The following is a 24,583-nucleotide window of genomic DNA, read 5'->3' on the forward strand; positions in this document are numbered from 1 at the left end:
TCATGCTGTTGAATAATCAAAGTAGAGTTTATTTCAGAAATATCAAAACTACGTTTAAGAAAGCTAAATATTAAACATCTTCAGTTACTGGAGTAGCAATAAAATAAGCTACAGAGGAATGTCATGCCAATTGCAAAAACAAACATTTACAGCACTGCTTCTGTTATAGCATGCATACTTAACCAAAGACAAAATTAAAGCAACAAAAGAATGCTATGTGTTAATATTTGAAAACTTTAAATATAAAGGAAAAACATGAATAAGAAATTTTGGTAATAAGAAAAAATATATGTTCCAAAATCTTTATTAAACACTGTACAAAACAAAATATTGCACTTTTAAATCAGACAATAAATATCTACAAAAGTATCTTACAAATGTTTTTCTTTTAATTTAAAAAAAAAACTGCTTAAACAATCAAGACCCATTGCTGATTAAGAAGGTAATGATCAGGAATATCCTCTCCTTGCAGTCAGCCTTGGACACAACAGTCCACTTTAAACACTTTCTATACAGTAGTGCTACTCTAATTTTCAGTGATACAAACCCATTGTGTAGGAATACTGTTTCTAAAACTGTTCTTACAGTATACCCACTAATTACAATGCAAGGTAGTTCAGTAACTGAACACAAAATCCAAGCCAAGATAAGGATGCAGGCCTCCAGCATGTGCAGTAGTGTGGAAACTATAAAAGAAAAAAAACAACTACTATCTGCTGCCTCCTAAGGGGTCCTCTGTGCTTAAACCCTACAAGACAATCTGCAATACAGAAAACAATTTACTCAGGAATGTCATAATCAGAATTTACCAGTTTTCAAAAGACTTGAATACTTAATGGTCATGATGAAAAATCATCGTGACTGAAAACTGCTCAAAGATAGGTTTCTTGCACTTATTCATTTTCATAATTAATATTTCTTCCTTGGATTTCTTTTCCTCATTAATGCAAAAACAAATATTTATTCAAGGCAAAGTCTGACAGGTACATTCGGCCAGTTATCAGCTCTAGTTCCCCATTCGACTACGTGCAAGAGAACAGTGCTCACAAATGTTTCATTCACAGCTCTGACAAGGAAGCCTTGTGTCTAATTTAAATTCAGTAGAGAAGTCCAATTGTGCCAGAACTTTGATCGTACTTCAGTGACTGGAGCAGAAGAATAAAAACAATGGAAAATGACACCTCATTTATTCAAAACAGATCTATTGCTGTTTTGAAAATTGTACTGGCATCTACAATGCCTTTTATTATATATGCATAAATACAAGCATGAAAAAAGAAATGTACTTCTGTGTATCCATCTGACAGCTAATCTCAATAAAACATATCCTGTGAGATTGACCCTTAAGCTCAGGCTGCTTATGAAAATGAAGTCACTGCCAAAAACTTTATAGCTACAAGCCACAGGTTCTATAAATTTAAGAATCATGTTAAATTTGATAAAACAATAAAAACACGAACTAGAGGTCAATAGTTGCTGCACTCTGAAATTCTTCAAAGGATTTTGTTACTTTGTCTTTCTCATAAGTTAAGGACAGTAAGCACTGCGTGGTGCTTTTTAGACAATGCCCCCCCCCTCCCCGCCGTAAAACTATAATGTGATGGCTTGTAAAATTTTACAAATGATGTGCCATGATATTATCTTCCTAATCCAGACACAAAAATGTTTAAAACATTAGAAGTTCCATTGCAAAAGAGTGGATAATAAAAGTTCCCAGAAAAAATACCCTGTCCAGCATATCAATCTACAATACTGTTTTTTCATTAGCCCCATGTAGCTATTTAATTGTTATGACTAATGTCTTATTTACAAGTATATACTTTGAGCAGGCTAGTTTAATGAACCTCTCTTCTCATCTCTTCACTGCAGCATCATGAACTTTCCATAGAAGAGTTACACTTCTTGGCATGACTGACAACATCTTTGTCTGTAGATGTCTATCAAGCATAACTTTAGTTGCTTTACAAACGTACAGTAGTGAGTTGTATCCTTGCATTCGCCTTCTGAAAAATATATTTGAACATTAAAAGGCTTTATAATGGACAAAAGAGACATAGTAGAATTAGTCATCATAACCATAAACAGCTGAAGGATTGCTGGTAGCTTGGTGATTATTTTATTTTTCATTTCTGACAACAGTGGATTCAAATCTGAACTAGGTCACAAATAAAAGGCATGATCTCACTGTATTCATTTACCTAGTGCATATTTCAGAAAATTACCCCACCTTTCAGTAGTTAGCAGCTTGCTCAGAGACTCATAAATGAGTCACAACTGGCACAGTCATGCAGAGAAGTTTGCATAAAACAATCTCCGAAAACTCCTGCCTCTAAAAAGTGCTTTTCAGGCTTTAATATCAAACTGGCCTACTCATGGAGAAAAATAACCCCAAGATTATGAAGTGCTCCTTGGAGAGGATAGTTTTACATTTGATGTACAATCAAATGCTTGCAAATTCATTAGTGTACAACTGTGAGTCTCTTTCTAATATAACTGCTACAAACTATTCTCAGATATAAATAAATATTTACATACTGTCACAGGATGTGACATTGCAATGCTGCCAGGTCACTGGCTTCTTCCTCCATCCGCAGTGCTGATCAGCCACAGGTTTGTTATTCTTTCTGTGTACGCAGTACACTCGTCGTGACTGAAATCCACTGCCACAGTTCACACTGCAAGGCCTCCAAGGGCCTGTACGCCAGTAGACATCACATGCCTCTGAAGAACAATTTCTTCTGAGAGCAGATCTGTGGAGAAAAACAAATGGCAGTTAAATGTTTATTTCTGTGCTAAACCCTTATTCACAGAATAGTTGAGGTTGGAAGGAACCTCTGGAGATTGTCTAGTCTAAGCCCCCACTCAAAGGAGGGTCAACTAGACCAGGTTGCCAAGGACCATGTCCAGTTGGGTTTTGAATATCTCCAAAGATGGAGACTTCACAACCTCCCTGGGCAACCTGTGCCAGTGCCTGACAACCCTCACAGTAAAAATTTTTTTTTTTATGTTTAAGTTGAATTTCCTGTATTTCAATTTGTGTCCATTCATTATGCCTCACTCATGACAAAAGAAAAGGTGAGCCCCTGTTTATTTAAACCACTTTCTTAATCCTGGAATAGAAAAACTGTTTCATCTCTATGAACAGTTTCAACAAGTAAACATAACTGTTAGCATTCCCTCTTCTCTTCACCAAAACAATCCTGAAATGTTACGTACTGGATCCTGCAGGTGCCCTATAACCACTCTTGAACACACCATAACATTTCTACATCAGCACTAAACCTCCTCAAACATTTAAAGCCAAAGTGAAATCCTGGCTCTCAGTAGTAAATGAGAGTTTGACTACTGCTGTCAGTGGAGCTAAAATTTCATCCTATGTGCAGTGAAAATGCTGTAAAATGATCACTAATGAGAAGCACTTCTATAAAGAAAAATACACAAAGCTGGGTTCAGTAATCTAGAAAAATGGTAACAATTCACATATATGTACTTGTTACCCATGTATTCCCTGCTCTTCACTGATCCACCTATGCCTTTGGGTAGGACTGGAACAGAGTCTTGCGCCCCTACACCTTCATGTTCAGCTTTAACTCCTCTTGAATTTAACCTTTTCTGAGATTATAGTGTTTTATACAGATTGCCATTCACTCATGAGCTCTGGCACAGCCCCAGATGAATCTGTTGATTAAGATTCTGAGGAGGTGTAAAGCCCATAATTTTCATTTTGGAAGGGGTTATTTAAAGATAGTAGAACAAATTCACAAAGCACTTAAAATGAATGTGAGAAACAAAAACCTCACATCTTCTCATTCATTCAGTTTCTCTTTCTTTCCTCCCCCCCCCAACAGTACATATTTAGAGGCAGAATGAAGTCTATGCAGAGAAGTATACCCTACTTCAGTAATCAGAAAGTAGTAAACTGATTCACATAGTACAGGATATGAGGCCCAGGAAAATTCTGAATTTATAAAACTTGGTCTGCAGTAGACTCTAGTAAAAAGTATTATCAGAAAAGACCTAGCTCAGCGGTAATGAGAAGGTTATGACAAATCACTACAATTTTTACTTTCTTGGGATCTGGGAATCAAGACTCCATCATTCTATTCCTAGCTTTGCCATTAGCACAGCGGAGGATGCTGATCAGCTCCATGGCCCCCTTGGGCACTGAAGTCATCGAGTCATCCATAAAAGGGATGACAGTCACTACCTCCTTTCCTTGAGTTTGATTCCTAAGAAGGATTTGCATATTTATACTGGCTGGACAACACTGTATCTTTACTTTGATCATCTAAAGAATCTAACTTAGCTCAATTATGTTTGTACTGCTTAAAACTGAATACCTCTTTCTTTCATCACAAGAAGAGCTTGGCACCAAAGATCCATTACGAAGTTGACATATAAAGTGATGATGGTGTAAACCTACGGTGCGGCCTACACAGCGACCAGAACACTGAAAAATGGGGAAAAGGGCAAGGGGAAAGAAAAAGAAACAAACATTAATATCAGCAGAATCCCCCTTCTAGGCAGTTAGCTACATAACCCAGTTGTCATCCTTGATTTGTATCTCTCCCTCTTCAACCCTCATCATACCTCAGTTCAGATAAGGCCTAATCTTTCCAATTCTCTGTGTGTGACTTCTCATATCTATTCATAAAGGTAAATCTATTGTCTACACTCTAATCATTTCACATCTTTATTACTATAACATTCTTTTGCTATAACATTCTTTCTCTAGGTCTGACAAACACAAACTTGCATTGCTAACAGCCATATCTGGAATGCTGCTGGAATAGTAATTCTCTTAATTCAGTACTTCACTCATTAAATAGTAAATAGCATGTAATTTAAAAAATCCTATCAAAATGAACACAAGCTTATTGCACAAATGAAGATGTAGACCATAAGAAAGCAGAGTTCTGTGTGTTAAATACTGCGGCAGCTGCTTTTGAAAAACATTTATATATTTTTCTTTGGCAACTTCACAAGTACAGCTAATGCAAACTTGGTTCCTAGAAGGCTGCAGTAAACGCAGTACACCAACATAAAAGAATGGAATACCTCATAATGGGTTACGTTGTAAAATATACTGAATTCGATCAGATATCACAAAATTAAGAAACCAGGATTTGTAGTTCACTGTTCTGAAAGGTAATTATAACTAGTGCCACACAGCTCTTCCTATGTACATGAGAAACAAATGTTCAGACATGGTGATACTGATATGTTTTTATAACACAAAGTGTTTCCAGATGAACTCTGCAGCTTACCTGCCCTTTTGTCTGTATTGTCCGCTCTGTACATGAATAAACTGTACAGGGTTTCCTTCCCAGAGGACGATCTCTGTGCATACAAGCATTTGGTAATACTGTCAGCACACTGCCATTGGCTTTTGTCTGTTGGCAAGTTATTTGTCGAAAGTGAAATCCACTGCCACAAGATGCAGAGCACTCTGACCACGGACTAGTGACCCACCTACAGGATGTGGAGAAACAAATTCATAGCAAATATGAAAGCTGTGCAACCTTGCTGGTAGTTTGCAGTAATCTGCAAATAAAAATCAAAGTGGCTTTATTTTGGGTTATTGCAAGTTTTAGGTGAATGTCTAAAGTCAAGAATTTGATGCGAGAAAGAACAAGCGTTTCAGTTGTTAAGCAAGATCTTATAAATTTGGTAAACTGAAGCCCTCTAAGATACAGTGTAACTCAATATATGCTGACTGAAGTTACACTACTTGTTACCCAAAAGGTTATACTAGGTAAATGCTATAGTCTCTACTGAATTTAACGTTTCTGAAGGACGGACAGCATACTTTTCCATAACTTATAAAATGAATGGTACTGACTCACTTGCCATTAAGGTAATAGGTGTCATAATGCATTCAAATTTATTACATCAAAATCTTGTTATATAATGGCTCAAAAAGAACATTTTATTTATTGATTACATTTTGCAAACATTTAGCCTATTTTGGAAGCTGGGAACAATACAGGGGAAGCAGTAGGTGGTAATATAACTTATTCTACTTAATCTCTTCATAAATCTAGGCCAGAAATAAGGAATGGGACTTTATTTGTAGCACAACTGTGATAACAGGAAAAATATTCTGTTCTCTTCAGCAACTATTTAGTTTTCTGATGGTCAAACAGTTTACATTCACTCAAGATAGATTAATCTTTTACAGTATGGACTCTCGTCTTTTTCTCCCTTTCAGAGCTCAAGTACTTTGCAAATATTTAGTGCAACACATGCACAGCAAATCAACAAGGCCCAAATTTGGCAAGCACTTTAAACAGAAGTTAAGCACATGCTTAAATCCTTATATTTGCTTAACTTATATGCTGTGCTGGAGAGAAGTGGATTAAACACATGCATAACACCTTTGAACAACAGGGGCCCACAACTCTGACTTTACATCTAAAACCTATATAATTCTATGGATACTTTCTAAAGAGCCACTGTGGGATTAGCAGAGGCCAGCATGTGGGGAAATGGAACGGGAAGTCTGAACGTTTTGCACTTCCCTCCCTGATCAGCAACCACAGGGAAGAGGGCAGAGGCTGGAGGCACTAGGAGCGAGAGACAGGGCTATTTCTCAGATATCTGGGAAGCCTGGAATACTTTAAAAAGGCAAAAAGAATTACGTTACGTTATATTATGTATAATTCTAGGTACAGTTAACTATGTTAGTATGCGTGGAATTCCCTTCCACAGTTTAATTCTACATAAAGCCAAATTAAAAGCAAAATAAAGCATTTTAGTAGGAGAAAATTTAGTTCCCAGTCTGTTTAGCCGTACAAAATAACTGCTTGATTTTTATGGTAATTACTCCGGCTCCAGTCTCATTCAGATTGTTAAGTCATGCACTGGAGTCCATTAAAGACATAACCTTTGCTTAGGGGGCCACTGTCCTCCCCCCTCCCCACCCGCCCCGTATCCTTATAACTCTCTCTCGTCTGCTCTGAATGGCCAGTTTTTAGAGGGAAGCCTGCAACTGAGTCTGTGTTTCATACTATTTGCTCTATTTTAGTATTTTTCCACTGGCAAGAAGTTCACTTGTTATAGGCTGGCTGTAGTTCAGACTCACAATTTAGAGTGATTTGTTTTTTGGCTACTAATATTGAAATATAAACAAATTTCTTCTGATATTTATCTGTTGCTATGTTTTCCGTATTTAGAACACAGAGTTTAGAACATGCTGGCAGATGCGCTCCCACAATGTCAGTTAAGGTCTTAACACTTCTCTCCAAAGACTTTCCAGTAAGGGACAACTCCAAAACGTGTGCATGACTTTTCATCTCTCATGGATTTTATATTGCTGACAGTGACAGCCAATCCTTGTAAGCAATGCAGAGCACTTGTTTTGAGGATGCCCGTGGGATTTCCAGCTGAAGACCTTGAGCAACGCCTTGCTGAGCTGGAGTGCTCACTGCAGTCCACAAAACACGGAGATGAGATTTTGGCTGTTGGAACCAGAGGCAGGTTATATTTGCTGTGATATAAAGATTTGCTGCCCAAAGATCACAAGGTATCGCAGCCAGTTCAGCCAGAAGAGTGCCAGAGAAGCACACACAAGGATTGTGACACTGTGGCAAGGGGCACAAGAGACAACGGAGGTGCTCCACAGTAGACATCCCACGCACAGCTGCTCTGCTAGCATGGAAGGGGATGAGGTGACCGCAATCTCCGCTCATGAGCATCTCAGGTGCTCTTAACAGAACCAGCTTTTCCTAAGGTGCTGGCACAGATCCCACAAAAGTAGCAGATCCCAGTGTTATCAGAAGGACCTCCAGCTTAGCTTTAAAGGTGTTAGTGTGGTAGCAGCATGACTAGCTGCAGCAACACAGAGCTCTGCACAGTCTCATTTATTCTGCTGAATCTAGTATCCCCCTACCTGCTTGTGATCCATTTTCACATCTCCCATGCTTTAGGGGTTCATGATAAAATAAAACTCAAATTTCAGACTCAGAGTAACACCCAGAAACAAGCACTTTCAGATGTTTGTGAGCACGTTTTACAGAAGAATGTTAATACCCACAGAAATTGAGTAGAAAGGAGCTTACCTGGCAGGGCAGTCACATGTGTTGCATGACTGATAAATAATCACTGGCTTTTGCTGTTCTCTGCATAATGATTCATTTACTTTCTGTTTCTCTGAATTCATGCACTGTAGTCTTCTGGAGCGGGTTCCCAAATTCCCACAGCTAGCTGAGCAAGTACTCCACTCCGCATATTCCCATTTATAATCTAGTCATAGGAGAAGAAATGCAGTTGAAAACTAGTGAGTGAGAGAGGCATTACACACTGTAACTGGGTCACAATTTAATTGCTCTGGCAGCATAGCCTGTAAGCTAGATAGGTACTACATTCAATGCAGAAAAGCAAATATCTCAGCATTGTGGAAAGGGACCATAAGCCAGAGTAGAATTTAGTCCTGCTCAGCTTCCCTCAACTTTGGCTCTTACATATGAGCATGAAATTCTCTAGAAGGTAAATGGGATCAGCATATGTGCACATGAAGGGCAGAACTTGGCTCTCAGTAGGAACTGATGAACTCCTTTTAAAACTTTCATAACATTTTTATACAATGAGCATTAAAAAAAGGAAACTGTAAATCAGGGCCTGTAGGTTTCCTGCTGCTCTACAGTAAGTTTATTCTGAAGAAAACTCATCTTACTCCAGACACTTCACATAATTCCATGATTTAAGAGAATCCTGTACTAAACTATAGAAAAGGTATTTAATGCATAAATAATTTGCCACTGAGGCATCTGGCAAGATGAAAAAGGAATTTGTTTTAAGGAGCGTTTTATATTAAAGACCAATCACCTCCAACAATTACTACCTTTATATTTAGTCACAATTCCACACTTCTCCCTCCCCCCTACACTTTTTTTTTGACACTTGGTAAAAGATGAAGTACTATGCAATGTTGACAGATTTTTATGTGATCACAGAAGGAGTCAGATTTTTCTGTAATAACCAAGAATAATTGATAGCTACCAGCTGTGTCCACAGGCTCGCTCTTCCAGCACATAATGAATTCTTTTACTTATTGTTTTTCAATGTTTCCTTATTACTTCTGGATTTCTTAAAATAATACAAAAGGGCCTTTTTCAAAGTAGAAATAGTTAAATTTACTGAGTGCAACTATGATGGAAAGACTGTATTGTTTGTTTAACTAGGATGACACTGCTCAGAAGCACCCTCAATATGCCTACTGTGCAGGAACCACCAAAAGAGATTTTGCAGTCTTACAAACGCAGGGATTTTTCAGTGATGAAACATTTACAGAAGCAACAATCAGAGCTAAAGCTCATGACCGGAAAACGGAATCCCTCCCAAAGTGGTGACCGGCCTCATTAGAAAGGGTATTGTTAGGCAACCAAAAGGCAGTTCAACTAAAGACTATAGGTGGACAGTTCAATACATGGATAGGCTTGTTCAGAGCTTCTAACTTTAATGAGATATATATCAGGACCAAGGCCTGGACACGTTCTTGATAAGATCTATCAGAATATTTTCTGATTCAGTTTATTAAAATTTTGATTTCCTTTTGATTTCAGATTTGTCACCAAGAGTGACATTTTGATAATGGGCATATTTTAGTAAAGTTACTTTGTAACTGCAACACTAACTCCACAACCTTTGGAAACAGAACAAGTCTTTGCTCCTGCAAGTAAGCCAATGGCAGTCATTGAGAAGACACTTTATATACAGCGTAGGGAATTGCAAAATCTGATCTTATAGCTTCTTTGCGTCTTTTGTACATAAACAGTAGGCCAAATCATGTTGGCAGAATAATAGATAAATCATGAACGATTTCAAGAGATAAATCTCATCTGCATTCCCAGGGTATTGACCGGTCAGTACAATTTTTTTTTTAAATGTCAAATGGAGTTCAGCACTTTGCTGCCAGACTCCCAGTTGGACTTAAGTTCCTAACTCTCTGAGATACTTTGGAAAAGCCCATCAATTATAACGTAATTAAGTTCTACAGAACCTTAATATTTACAAACTACACAGAGCATTTGCAAATGCAGCCCATTGTCTTGCTGATGCACATGTAAGATTCTTCTCAAATTTGTCTACAGTATTTTTTATCCACAGTTCCACATTTTATAACCCACTTATAGAAATGGAGTTTTGTGCAGGTACATCACATTAGAGGATTAGGACCTTACAAAACGTTCTTGAAAATTAAAACTGAAATTGATAAGGAATATGTACTATTTCCTAGTATGCAGATATGTTTAAAAAGATGGCTTCCATATCATGGCTTTCACACTGAAACGTGAAAACAACATTAATATTATTTTGGTTGTAATTAACACATACATCCTCAAAGTCAGGGGGTTTTTTTCAGTTTGGTGGGCTATCATGATAACAATTTGTATGATTTGCTGAAGTTTAGAAAACTGGCCTGATTAAACAACTGCTCAAGCAGCAAGGCACTGAATCAAGCAATATTCTCCCAGCTTCTCAGCTGCACGAGTAAGAAATGAGATATACAATACAACGTTAGGTCCTGCTACTGTAGACATTGATGCCCACATCCAGCTCTGAGTATGGACATTGTCCATTGACTTAACTGGGACTACTCATATATATGAAGTTAAATATGTATTTGTCTATCACTTTCCATGTACAAAAACAGGCCAGGGTTCAGGAAAACCATTACACAGTGAAAGAAAATAATAATTAAAAATTTAAGAATTTGTCATATAATTTTCAACAAACCTTCCTTCTTGACATTTACCCAAACTGACATTGGTTTTGCACTAGCTGTAGTCCAACATCTGTATTGTCCAGCGAATTGACCAGAGTTGGTGTTCACCTCCAAGACACGACCCCCAACTAGGGTTCGGTATTCCAAGGTCTCAACTTTCTCAACTGGGAAATCTCCGAAAAGCCAGTGAACTGTGTTTCTGTGGTTGGGAAGCACTGGGCAACCTAAAAATCAACAGCATTTTAGCAGGTTTTTGTAAACACCGCAGCAACACTGAAGTGTTTGCAAACGGGTATGCATGAATCTGATGTTATATAAAAGGCCTTACCAAGCTAAATAAAAATGAAGAGCATGTACAAATCCACTGAAGTCCCAGTTATGACCCAAACTGGTCCTGACTGAGTCTTGAGTGTTATCAGCTGTGTAAGACAATTATACTTACCACAGTTCTTTATATTTTCCCTTTTAGTAGATTCTTACAGACATCACTTCTATATGAACCAAAGGGAGAACCAAATTATTTAAATGGAGTGAAGATTTCACACCAGACTATAATATGCAAATAGGCTTGTGAGGGGAGAGTTTTTATCTGTTTTAGAAAGGAATCATAAACACTAAACGAAATTCGGGCACTTCACTCCACAAGCACAAAAAGGGATGGAAACAGAAGCATTAATTTAGATACAAAAATAAACAGTTCTAGAGAACAGTTGGATCCCATCTCACCATTTTCAAAGGGAGCTCAAAGAAATTACACAACTTCAGTCTCATCATGTCTAGATAATGCTTGCAGGGTCACCATTTTAAAACACTTTTTTTCTGAAAAGCTAGATCAAAAAATAGTCACGTCTAATCTCTAACTCTGTATCTCCTTCTGATAACAAAAAGTTGAAATACACTTAGGACATCCAGATGGTCACCAAAACTGGACTCTTCAAAATTACACTCACCCGCCCCTTGGGGCCCTTTCCATTTTAATGACATTAACAATACATACAGTTCAATCACCAAAGCAGAAAAGACAACACACCTATTCTTAATGGATCTCCAGGCACCACAGTGACATTTGTGCCAACTGCAGATGCCATTAGGACACGCTTTCTTCTGCTTCCCTTTGATGATAGCGTGTTATTCTCTGCAAACGTTTGCTCTGGAAAACAACGTACAAGATCTCTTCTTATCAAGAATTAAACCAAGATGCTGAAGAAAATTAGTATCAAAATATCAAACACTAGTTATCAAGCAGAAGGGTAACAGTCCTTTGCAATTCTTCACAATCTTCATTTATGCAATTGAACTGTTCATCTAACAAATACACTTCAGATATGAAAACAGGGCAACAAATTATTTATAATAATACAAAATTTAAAACTTTTAAATTTATCAAATGCATTGACTATTTATTTTTTTAACAAATGAGCTTGTAACACTTAGCTTAAAAACAAGACTTACAAGATCCCTGATCTATTTACTGTTTCTCACGACAATGTTGTTTATTATTTCATTATCAGTCATTCACATACAGAAATTAAAAACAAAACAAAACTCTCTCAATGGAATCAGGCCAATTCTTCTGTTCCATTAGATGGAAATAAGACAAACTGCCATAATAAAAAAATAGAAAATCTCTTAAAAATATGCTGTGCATAGTAGAGATTGCATAATATAGGCAGAATCATATGCCTATCACTATAGCAACTCCTCCTTTTTATTATATGCCAGAATAACTGCCAAAAACGTGGATAATCTGCCAGTAACACACAGTTCTTGACATTTTTTCAACATTTATGTTTTAATGAATGTGCATAATATCCATGATACACCTTCCTTCTGTGGTTTAAGTGTTTTGCTATAGCCTAATTTCTGTGGGTCATTTTATATAGGTTCCTTTGGATTAGTCTACCTTTTCCCCCAGTGTACAATGTCTGCACAAGGCCTCTTGACTGGCCGTGTAAATGATGGGACAAAAAAATCTTCACAGGACCACTCTGAGGCCAGTCCTTTACTGACGCCAACAGGATAAAGGCTAGTTGTCTCGTCAGTCCTTAGGCACGCTCATTAGAAAGGCTGCTCATGTTTTGAGCTGCTGCTTGACTCCCCAGGGTAGGTCAGTACTTGCTGCAGCAAAGTCCAATGGTGTGACACGATGTTGCTTTGCGCAGCAGTGAGTCAGTGTAATCTGCAAGTCCTGACACTGGAAGTCCTCCCATTTCATCAAACTTTCGCACAGTCCAAAAGTTGCAGAATTTGGCCCTCTACTGGCCACTCTAAATTTATTTAAATTAATGTCATGTGATCAGGATTAGAAATGAAGCTCAGACTCTTGTGAGCAGTCTTCTAGTCACACCACTACAATATTACTGCTCTCATGAACATCTGAAGTTTTGACCTAGTTCAGGAAAACTGAAACTAGGAAGGCCGCTTCAGTTTACACTCATCCTTACACAGAGGCTCCTATTATGTCTTTGGTATGTCTTTCTTGGCCTATAGATCCGCACACTTCTACAACCTACCCTACACGTGTGCTTAAGAAAACAAGCTTTGTAGCAGAATTGGCCATGTATAACTGGGTTGTACTTTGTACAACAAAACGGTGATCTCTAGAGCTGAATGATCCATTTATTGGAGCTATTTGCAAGGCATGATTGTATTATACAGTATTACATTATTAATCTACTTACAATAGAGTCATTTAACAAGAGTTTTTGTTTAAGTTTTCTATTTTTAGAGTTAGCAGTTCACATTTAGATTTTTTTTGTTTGTTTTCCATGTCTCTATGTTTTATTGGTCTTTAAAAAAAATATTGTGTTTATTTCATTAAGTTTCCCTATCGATTTTTCTGAATAACTCAAGTATGCCCTGTTTCCCTAGATAAAAGCACTGAGCACAATGTAATATGACACTGGATTTAGTTTTCTAACGTGTCTCATTATTTAAGGGCTGATGTAGAAGCAAGAAGATAGAGCAACATTTGAAGAAGTCACAAATCAAACCTTTACCCATAGATCCACTACTATAGGAAACGTGAAACAGAACAGATCCCAAGGAGTGAGATGTAATAAAAAATTCCAAGTTTATTATAAAGTGTAAAATATCTCCCCAACTAGTTCATTGGTAAAACTTCATAATCAAAGGGGCTCACTGTCCTTATCAGTAAGGAACTGTCACATAGCGCTTACCAGTTAAGTGGAGAATAGATGTGGCCTCCACTTTTCCAAGAGCGTTAGTTGCTGTGCAGGTATACGTTCCTGCATCTCCATATGAAACATTCCTCAGAAGTAAAGAGCCATTCGAAAGTAAGGAAGAATCCATTTGTAGAACATTTTTCTTCTTAGACCACGTTACATTTGGTTGGGGAACACCTTTAAAATTCAAATAAGGAAAATATTTATTGAGTGGGATAAATCATATGTTTTATATTGCTAACTGCTACCATAATATCTAAGAACTATAGGTTTCTTTGTCATTTCACCAATACTGTAAATAAAATAACAACACTATAGCAAAATGAGTACTTCTTCCACTCACAACAAAACTTCTCAGTCATTAGCTCTATTAACAGTTCAGCATCCTGTAGAGAGTAAAGGCTAAACACTGTAAGGTAAGTCCACAGAACAGCTTTAAAAACTGCCGCCAGTCATTCAAAAGCAATGCAATGTGTTCATGAGTGTCTCTGCCGAAAGACGTGAGATGTTAACCCCAGTCAGGACCAGCTTATGAGGAGATCTGCACAGCATCTTTTCATTGAACTTGCATCCCCGAATACATGGAGTGAATAAATATTACATTTCTAATTAAAACATAAAGCAGAAAAAGAAATCGAGGCACAATGTTTCTCTTGAAGAAAAAGGATGTATTTATCAATGAAATTAGAAAATATTATGGGGCCAATTTATGCCAAAAAAGACCCCTGAAGACTTCTCCAGATAGCAGGTGGCATAAAGACAAATCACAGCAACGCTATGTAAAGGAACAGAAAGAGCTATTAACAACTCAAGTAGGGGATCAATTGTTAAACATTCATTTATCATGTTATAGAAAGCCATCATCTTTCCTACAGTAAAGTAGGAAGCCTGAGAATTTCAATATTTGCAGATAACTTCCATTCTAAACTTTAATCTATTAAGGACATCGGATTTTTATTTTTAAATAGGTTATTTTTGAAATTGCATGGTATTAGCTCTGTAATATGACTTTGACTTGTTGCTTCCCCCCCCCCCCCCAAATATTTGCCTTTAAAAGGATATTTCTCAAGTTGGCAGATGGGACACTTTTTTGCTTGCCCCCTAGCTGAGCTGGTGGAGCAGAAGCATTCTTCCAAAGCTCCAAAATTCTAAATAAATCACTGGATTGTTCTGACGTATCTGGCACAAGGACTAGCCACAGAGGTAAACAAATGCACGGGCCACAGGACAACTCAGAGCAGTTAGTGTGTCTCATGCCTGAATTCTGTTTTCTTGTCTAAATATATCAGGTCACTGGTCACTCAAGCCCATCAGATGGGGATCCACTACAGAACCTGACCTGAACGTGGGACACATGGAAATTTCAGCCATATCGAACGCTAATTCAGTCTCCTTTCCTCACAGATCGTTGTGGGGTATTACTTTACAGATGATGTCTTCATGATGTGGAATAGCCTTTAGGAACAACTTTAACATTTCAATCACTGGCTTAGCACTTTCAATGCACACCTCAAGTTTTTCCTTTACTGTAATAGGAAACAGATATATTTTTTGGATCCTGCTGTTCCACTGAAGGAAAAAGCTCCCCCACACCATTTTGTCTAGAAAGACGGCAGAGAGAAACATTCTCCTGCATGATCACAGATTTTATCCTGGACAATTTAGCAACCGTCCAGTGCTTTTACGCTCACAAGGTTATGTTTTACTGAGTAAAATTGCACAAAACAAGGTACAGATCTGCAGAGTGCATGAGGATCCAAAAACCAGGCTGTCCTTCAAGTTTCCAGAAGAAGCTTTATAACACTTTGAAAACTCCTTTTGGAATTAGGAAGAGGTCTTGTTTTAAGGGTCTTTTTTTCATTATATCCCAGCTTTCTGGCTATGATGTATCACTCTCAGACATGTTTTTCCTTTACACTATATTTTCCATGGCCATTCAGGGATATATATTTACTGTACAGATGGGTTGAGGAGGTGTTGTGAGGATGCTGAGCTGTTTTAATCTAAGGCTTAGGTTTGCAGTCAGACTGCCCTTAGTGGTACCAAAATCCTGCAGGGCAATTAGAGCTAAAAATAGGCCAGAAGCAGCACAGCTGGGATGGGACTGAGGTCAAAAGATTCAAAATTCAGTTTCCTCAAAACATGAAAACATGCAAATGTTTGGAAAGGTTCAAATTTAAGCTTTTGACCTGTGCCTCTATTGAACTTCAGCCCAACCTCCTCCCTTGATACAGAGTCTTCACTCTGCTCTCAGCAGAGCATTCAGAAAGGTATCTCATTCCTGGGATTTAAGTAAAATATTTCTTCCTTCCAAACTCGGTCTGTATCCGAGAGCTTTTCCCTGAAAAGTTGCTGTGTTTCTACTCTTCTTGTCTGTCATTCAGAGACATGGACAGCCTTTTAAAACCTGCACTGGAGCTCAGTTTGCAGAAGAAATCTGCAAATAGGTTTGATTGTCATTTTAAGTTCAAAATCAGGGTATCTGTCACATACACCCTTAAGTCAAATGAAATAACTAGCAAGTAATTCCCTTTTCTGTCCCAAGGATCTCCATACAATTCTCTTTGGGGGTTGGTTAGGGGGTGGGTTGGAAATCAAGCAGTACCACGCACACATATGAAAGTAAATTAGGCCATTTCTCAAGGGAATAATGAATAAACAAACAGGTCCAAGGAGCAGAAGTGAGGACAGAGCTGTGCATTGCAGTTCAGCACTCAGCCCATTTGAAATGCATAATGAATCCATCCAAACTATATAAAGGGTGCTGTCACTTGCAGAAAAAGTGAAAAAAAATCTATTTAAAAATTATCAGTTAAATTATACATATACAAGACATAGCTGCATGTTGCAAAAAGGGGACCTCTAACCCTGCCTTTCAAGGGAACTCCAAACAGAAGAGCACAAGGGTGATACAAAGCCTTGTTTTGTGCATCCAGAGAGAGGCAAAACAGTACTGGGCCAGAAACAAGTTTTTATTGTGCTATACTATCACATCTGCTGATAGACACCCAATAAATGGACTAAAGAAATAAAGCAGACAGGAGAAGAATGTAAAGCCATCCCTTACAGTCCAGCTCCTTTGCATGCTCGGGTGAAGCAACAGGTACATTGCGAGTTCTTTGGGACAGCTTCAGTTTATCTGCATGTTTATGGGGCCAGGCAAAAATCCTTTTCTGCCATAACTCCCATGAAAGACACTGAGTTCTTGTGCATACTGTCATTTCTGGAATTCCTATCAGCAGAAACTCTTACTGTTGGAAAATACTCAAGCAAAACTATTTTTAGATGAGCATTTACCTTTTTAAAAGTCTCTGTGCTTAACAGCGCTTTGCTTAAAACCCCTTCTTATAACGTAGCTCACAGCACAATCCCAACACGCAATTACCATTATTAATACATTTCTGTTGAATAAGCTTCCATCACGCAGCTTTTCAATGCTTTCCCTTTAGAAATTAGACCCTACATTTACTACTCCTGAGATAAGATTTTGCTTCCCTACTGGCATGCAGGGCTGTGCGCTGAGCTAAATACCATTTATCAGCTCTTGTGAGAAGGAGGGCAAGGTACACAATTCTCACATTCCTCTTGCGACAAGACTCTCAGTACTACCGTGAACAGCACTGATTTAGCTACACAAAAAACTGCAGGATACACTTCAAAGCATACCATCAAAATGCAAAAAAGCTCTTTTTCCTAGGCAAAATATTTAAGGCCTAAAAACTGTGCTTTATCCTTTAGTATTCATGTCAATAAAGCTTTAAAAGTTTTGTAAATATTCAGGTTTCTTTTCTGAAGAGAAATTAAACTAAGCAGGAGGCCAAACCATGAGACAACTTTTTTCTTAAAGGTGATAAACTGAATGGAGTTGAAATTACACTTAAGCTTAGGGGCATAAGCAGGACCTGATGGGTACTTCATCCTCTGCACAGGGCTGAATTTTACAGCAAATGCTTGACTCTCCTTTGCAGAAAGACTGATTTACCCTGTGAATTTACATGGACAAAAATAACATTCACTCCCTCTTCAAGATCCCCTTCCATTATAGGATTGTGTAGAGAAGACTGGTTAAATAAGCAACATGTGTTCGGGATCATTAACGGAGATGTTTAACAGCTAATTACATCGAATTTTAAAAATACTTCCCTCTCACAGCTATACTTTTCTGCCTTCTGTTCTTCTGACTCAAAGACATTTCCACTGTTGTCAGTGTCCCTTCTGGGACAGTTTTGAAATGCATCTTTCCTTTCATCTTACTGTCCAAATTTAACACATCTACAAAAGCTTCTTCTGCAAAATGGCTGCCCATCCATAGGGGTCAGAAGACACCGAATCATTTTAGAATCATTTCCTAGACCTTCTCTTCAGGAAAAAAAGTATATCTTCCAGTCTGCAATCCTGGAAGGAAGTCATTCCCTATCTACATGCAAGAAAATATTACTTTCAGGCAGAAGAGTTCCTGGTTTGATTCCCAGCCAGGAATAAAATGAGAAGAGATGGCTCAAAGCCACCTTTGTTTGCTTCATAACCCACCTTCACGCAGATGCAGCTGCGGATGAGCCCAAAGGTATCTACTCACACAAACTGCCAAAGCTTCAGAAACCCTGAATGCGATTTAGATCCCAGGGATTCAAATGGGGGATTCATCATCGACTTCAGCAAGTAGCAGAACAAAACAGTCGTATCCTACGGCTCCAAGTCAGGAAAGCACTTAAGCACATGATTAAATCTATCCCTTTTAGAGAACGTGATTAAATACATGCTTAAAATTAAACATGGCTATAATTGTCCTTCATGAACAAACATGTGCTGCTGAACTGGGGCCTCATTAGCCTCAAAAAAAACCCCTTAAAAATCAGAATTTTGATCTTGCAATGGATCTAAATCCTCTGATGTTAAAAAGTTCTACTATAGACCTAAGTAGCTATAAAACTTTAAAATTAGTTTAATCTATTTTTCTGACCTCAAACACAGGTTATTTTCCACTAGTACTGGAACAGCTCTAAAATACTCAATGTTCCATGAAAAAAGTCATTTTCCACCATGAGTGGCCCTGGGACAGCAAATGTTATGGAAAAAAACTCCAACTCCGGATGGGACTGTGAAACACATGTTTAAAAAAAGAAAAAAAAGAAAAGAATCTGCACTATAGGGTGCCCTTAAAATATTCAGTGTTCAAAAACAAATTTCCTCCAACCTTGAAAGCCCTATGAAATATTACACACTATAAAAATCTTGGCCTACTAGCTGGTTGCTCTAAAACATTGGATATGTCTTCAGAAATTTTCCCCCCAGCTTTGTAGAATCTCATAAAGTATTCTGTATTTCCCATTCAAGAGCAAGGCAGAACTGTCCTGGCACAAATCACATTTTGCTGCACTTTTCTAAAAGTTTACCTAACTTTGGAGGCCAGCTTCGCATGTCATTTTTCAGAGGAAATGATTCTGGGTCAGTAGTGTACACAATGAACGTCCTCTGAATATTACTTCTTCTCCACTCTGACAGCTACAGTGGAATTAGCATAACTTACAATACGATTTCTTCAACTGATACTTTTTCCTTTTTTCTCTAGCAGAAATCACAAAATTCCGTTATACTTATCCGAATGCTTATGCTTGAGCAAATCAACTCCTAGAGAACTTTAAAGAGCCTAGAGCATGCCACCAGTGAAATTAGCTGCACAAATCTTGCCAGCTTCACAGGAAGTGATAGACCTGGACTGAGAGCCACAGGGAGACATTCTGGCACTCGGTGAGATCCTCCAACCTGCCCCCTAATCCTGCCCCACTTTCTCACAGTCTCTCAAAGCTATTCCCTCTGCCTCTTCTTACCAGCCAGGCGACAGCCCCTCTTCCTAAGCAGTAGCAGCAGCTGGCATGATTTAGGTCTATTTGCTAACATCTGGTGACCTCCTCAGAGGGGTCCCTGAAGCAAGAGCCCTTCTCATCCCACCCTTGCTACAGCTCTGCCAGGTCCTCTTTAGTTCTCTGTCAGCTCAAAGAGCTGCAGGAGTTTAACGCTAAGATTTTTCAAAAAAGTGGCATTTAAAATTACACAACTCTATTTAGGCATCTATACAACAGGGTTGAATTGAGTGAAAATTCAGAAATAACGGCTAGGCTAAATTCTCCAGGAGACCCCCCAACAAGGACTTGGTTGGTGCACCTTAGGGCAATCCCACAACTCACTGCTGTCATCAGAGTGTCATCAGCTCTGCCCAGCCAGTGGGGAATTACACTTTCATTGAGCTGAACAGCCATGGCTATATCACCAAGGGCCCAGATATGTACAGTCTTGGAGGGGACATGCTGTCCAGGACTTGAAGCAAATATATATTCCAGGACTTGGAAAATATAATTTTATCAGAAATTAAAGAACTGCACAGGAATTGCCATTCTTAATCAGACCTGAAGCCCATCTAACATAGCACTGTGTGTGTCCAGTGGTGGGCAGCTGGGGATGCGTAGGGAAAGAGCATTAAAATCATGGTGTTTAGGGACTGACTCCTCCTCAGTGTATCTTCCTGACTGCCTAAACCAGATGTGGCACTTGGACCATCATGCTTGTTATTTTTTCTTGTTTCTCTTCTACCTTTTGAGCACTGCTATATCCTTTTGAGATGAGGTGACCAGAACTGCAAGCAGACTTCCCCATGGATTTAAACAGTGGCCAAATTATACTTTCTCTCATGTTCCAATAGCCCTGTCTTGCCTTTATGGCCACCATGAAGAAGGAAGCCAGGGTCCCCAGTGCGCTAGCCACCATGGCTCCACAAACCTCCCTCTGAGTGACAGTTCTTCAATACAGTCCATCACTGTGTGCACATGTCTATACTTAAAAGTTATTTTTTCTACATGTACGTTTAGTTTGCACTTAACTCTGAATGCTGTCTGCCTCAATTTAACAACTAAACACTATTTGTGTGATCCTGCTGCAGCTCTTTGCATCTAGCTTTAGATTTATTAGCCTTTATAAATCTTGACCCTTCACAGTTTTTGCCATCTAACTGTTCACATTTTGTTTCAGAACTTTCATAAATTAGTTGAAAATCCCAAGTCCCAGAACAGTCTTGGGGCACCTCGCTGGTAATCTCCCTCTACTAAAAAATGTGACAACTTCTTCCTTCCATTTACTGCCTTTTATTTAATCAGGTACTAATCAACAAAATAACCCCTTCTTTTACACTGTGAGAGTTTCTTTAGCTTTGCCTAGGGAACCTCTGACAGCTTCTAGAAACTCCAAGCCGCGAGTATGAAGGGAACGTCCCCATGCCAGCAAGACTAATGGATTCCTGAAATTTTGCCTTTCGCTAACAAAATCCACATTAATGCCTCCTGAAATAGGAGTCTGAGGCAAACCTCTAGCTCAGTAAGGAAAGCTGGGAGAGGAGGAGGAACACACAACAGAAAAGCAATGCTGGGAACAGTTACAATTCCTGTTTTTTCCCCACAGGCTGTGTAGGTTACAGCTACATCAGCAAGCAAGGGAGGGCATCAGGGACGGGTTTGTAAAGAGAAATAGCAGGTACCAAGGACCCAACACACATGCGGTGCGTGTTCGGGTGAGGGCTGCTCTGAACTACTTGGCTTTAGCCTGGCCCCTGGGACTTGCTGCCCATCAGTGTTTGGGAGCGCTAGGTGCATTCCCAGGTACACTTTCCCTTTAGTTTCATGCAAAAGGGATTCAGCTTTCAGGCCCTGAGACTGTTGCAAGATACTAACTAAAGCACAGTTAAGTGGCAACGACTGTAAGATTTGCTTCAAAGCTTGCACCTGATCCAAACTAAAACACTAAGGAGATGCACTTATAATAAAAAGAGACACAAGAGCGAAAGATTTTTCCTGTTATAAATAGCGTAAGTGTATGTCATTCCTTCCTCATGAAATGAAGCGGTACTTACCCCTATACACCTTTGAAATCCATTATTAATTACTTTTAGAGGCATATTAAAAAAACTAAAAGAAATGAAGATCCAGAATCCTATGTATTTAACTGCTATTTTTCTTGACTGAGATGACTTCTGAGGGGTTAAGTATTGAAGACAAAGGACAGCATCAAAGTCACATTTGGAATAGCGTGAGTAAATGAAGGAACAGATGGAAAATCAGACTGCTGAATTATCCAGACGTGCTTCAAGTTCCAGTACTGACAGCAAGGAGTAGGTCCATCTTTGTGAAATGTGTGCAAAAAGATGACCTTGATTTAATAGGTTTTGAATACTTCTCACCAAATCGTTATCGATATTATTCTTAGTGAGCCAAATTATGCTCATTATATGCAAAATTTGGATGGAGTTTTTACTCTTCCAAGTCTTTCACCCAATATATTTCAGAGATGCAATATAATGTATATATTACAATCTCAACTCAGTATATTTCTTTTCTACTCTCTCACCAGCAGGGGGCACACAAGGCACATTTTATACTTTTTCCTTTTTTTCCTATTTTACTTCAAATAAGAACTCTCAAGGTTTCATAATAAATGAAGTCTGACAGTTTTAGTTTATTTTAGTAATAATCACAAGAAGATCTTTTCTGCAAATACAATAAATGTTATCCAAGAGCAATCTGGAGCAATCAGTATTGATATTTATACCATGTGTGTCGATTGAAATGCAGTTGGCTGTAAGAATGGAATATGAATCTGTCGAGAATGCTATGAATATTTTCTATCATACACTCGTGTGGGACCTATAAAAGTGAGTTTATTATAATTAGTGGAAAAATATTTTTATTATAAATTAAAAAGAGAAGAGAAATATATAATATTAGTTTCAGCAATTTAGCCAAAATAATTTTTGTAACCTTTGCCTTGATGTTCTGTTATTTATTAGGATACATTGCTCCACAGCATATCTAAATATTTTCTATCTGAATGTGATATTTAGAGTGTGAAAGAGTCTTTCAAAAAGACAAAAAGAACCAAACTAATCACAACAAAACAAGAAAAAAAACCCTGCTCATCTGGCTAACTCTGCATGTAACATTAAACTTCATTGTTTGATGGTTTTAACGGAAAGGACATAAGGTGGCCTAAGGAACCCAAAGCCCCTTAAGTGCAATACGTTTGGGTCTCTTCTTGGCCACGAATAACTACAGGCTGCATTGTACAGCCATTAGCTGGCCATTAGAGGAGGCTGAAAAGTAAATCTTTCCTCACAACAGCACCTCTCCTCTACCTCTCACAATAGTCTTTGCCAGTTTGCTGGGTGGGCTGCTCCTGCTCCCAGCTCTTCCACTCAATGGCAAGATGTGCTCCCAAATGAACCGTGACTTACCATTTTTGCATATATGCACGATTTTCATATACATTTCAGAAAGAAAATTCCTGAATAGACCCTGCACTGTTAGACACAAAATGCAGAACTCGGTATGTAGATTTATTCACAAAGAAAACCATGGTTTGAACAGCTATAAATAAGGATTATAGGTTATTCAGCCTACAGAAAAAACCCTCAAAAGTCATTGCAGCCAAGAAGCTCAAAAGTAATTTAAGAATTCTGCTGGTGGCATGGCACTAAAATTATTCACGCACATAGACACCATATTCATTGGGTGGTTCTTCTTACGCATGATTATTTTGTGGGCTAGCAAGAGTCTGACAGCTCAGCTATATCTGCTTGACATCACTGGAAAATTTGCATGAGTAAGGTCTGTGCAAATGGATCCTGAATATATATGTAGCAAAACACAAAGAACATCCCAGCCTTATCTAGCAATACTTTGCTTACAGAGAGAGAAGTTGTTATCTGCAGAGAAAACACATATCCTCCTTTCTGTGTATTCAGAGGACAGGGCAGTGAGGAAACTTGCTCTAGACCTACTCCAGATCTCCCTCTCCCTAAGAGGAGGAATCCCTCTTACAGTTGATGTTACAGTCCTAACATCACCCAGGAGGTGGTCCTAACGTCACCTATAGATGTAAGAGGTCCTCAGCTGGTCTACAGAGTCATATTACATGGCTGTCAAATGGTATTTTTACTCAAAAGATTCATTGTAAGGATTTACAGTGGGCTATTACTCCAAGAAGGTAGAAGACTATTATTGTAAATCAATGTATCTAATAAGGAGAAAAAATGAACAAAACCAGGACTCTCACAGACTCAGGTTACCTGTTTGCAGGACCAGAACTTTCAGAGTGCATAAAAATACTAATACTTTTTCTGATTCACTTTTTCAGAAATCAAGCTCTTGCATGTCTGATAATGTCATAACATATTTTACCAGTATTCACAGCAAAGTTCTCATTTTACTACATAGCAAAACCTGAGAGACTTTTGCATCCCACCCTATTAGACAAACATATTAGCATAAAGTGCTATTAAGTTCAGTCTTCTGGAATTAATGTCAGTTGTGTATTATTCTTGATTAAGGAAAGGAAAATAGAAAAAGTGTGCTTACATCATTTCATAAGTTTTTCTGCTTCTAGGCTAAGTGAAATTTTAAAACATGAAAGCTCTGTTTTATTCACGAACAGTAATACTTCCTTGGCAATGACAGGAAGTAAAGCAATTAGATAAATCATTTTCTAAGTCAACACTGGTGTCTAAGCATAACTCAAATTTGGCTCACTAACATACACAGTTCTAAAGCATTTGGAAGCCTACAGTCCCATGTGAAAATATTAATTCATATTTAAAATTGCTAACTGCTCACCCATCCTAACAATATTAATA

General features: G+C 38.3%; 1 protein-coding gene across 6 annotated transcripts in view; it reads right to left on the minus strand.

The window, feature by feature from the left end:
- ADAMTSL3 (ADAMTS like 3) overlaps positions 1-24,583 on the minus strand; it is a 207,712-nt gene continuing 183,129 nt past the window's right edge. For all 6 annotated transcript variants that reach the window (XM_068957980.1, XM_068957979.1, XM_009681289.2 and 3 more), the window contains exons 24-31: positions 13,906-14,088; positions 11,757-11,876; positions 10,738-10,950; positions 8,061-8,244; positions 5,268-5,472; positions 4,341-4,450; positions 2,536-2,750; positions 1-2,003 (exon numbers count right to left, since the gene is read on the minus strand). In XM_068957980.1, the coding sequence (XP_068814081.1) occupies positions 1,894-2,003; positions 2,536-2,750; positions 4,341-4,450; positions 5,268-5,472; positions 8,061-8,244; positions 10,738-10,950; positions 11,757-11,876; positions 13,906-14,088 (1,340 nt within the window). In that variant the 3' untranslated portion in view covers positions 1-1,893. The remainder of the gene's footprint in view (positions 2,004-2,535; positions 2,751-4,340; positions 4,451-5,267; positions 5,473-8,060; positions 8,245-10,737; positions 10,951-11,756; positions 11,877-13,905; positions 14,089-24,583) is intronic.

This window comes from Struthio camelus, chromosome 12 (genome assembly GCF_040807025.1).
Source record: "Struthio camelus isolate bStrCam1 chromosome 12, bStrCam1.hap1, whole genome shotgun sequence".
Lineage (NCBI taxonomy): Eukaryota > Metazoa > Chordata > Aves > Struthioniformes > Struthionidae > Struthio > Struthio camelus.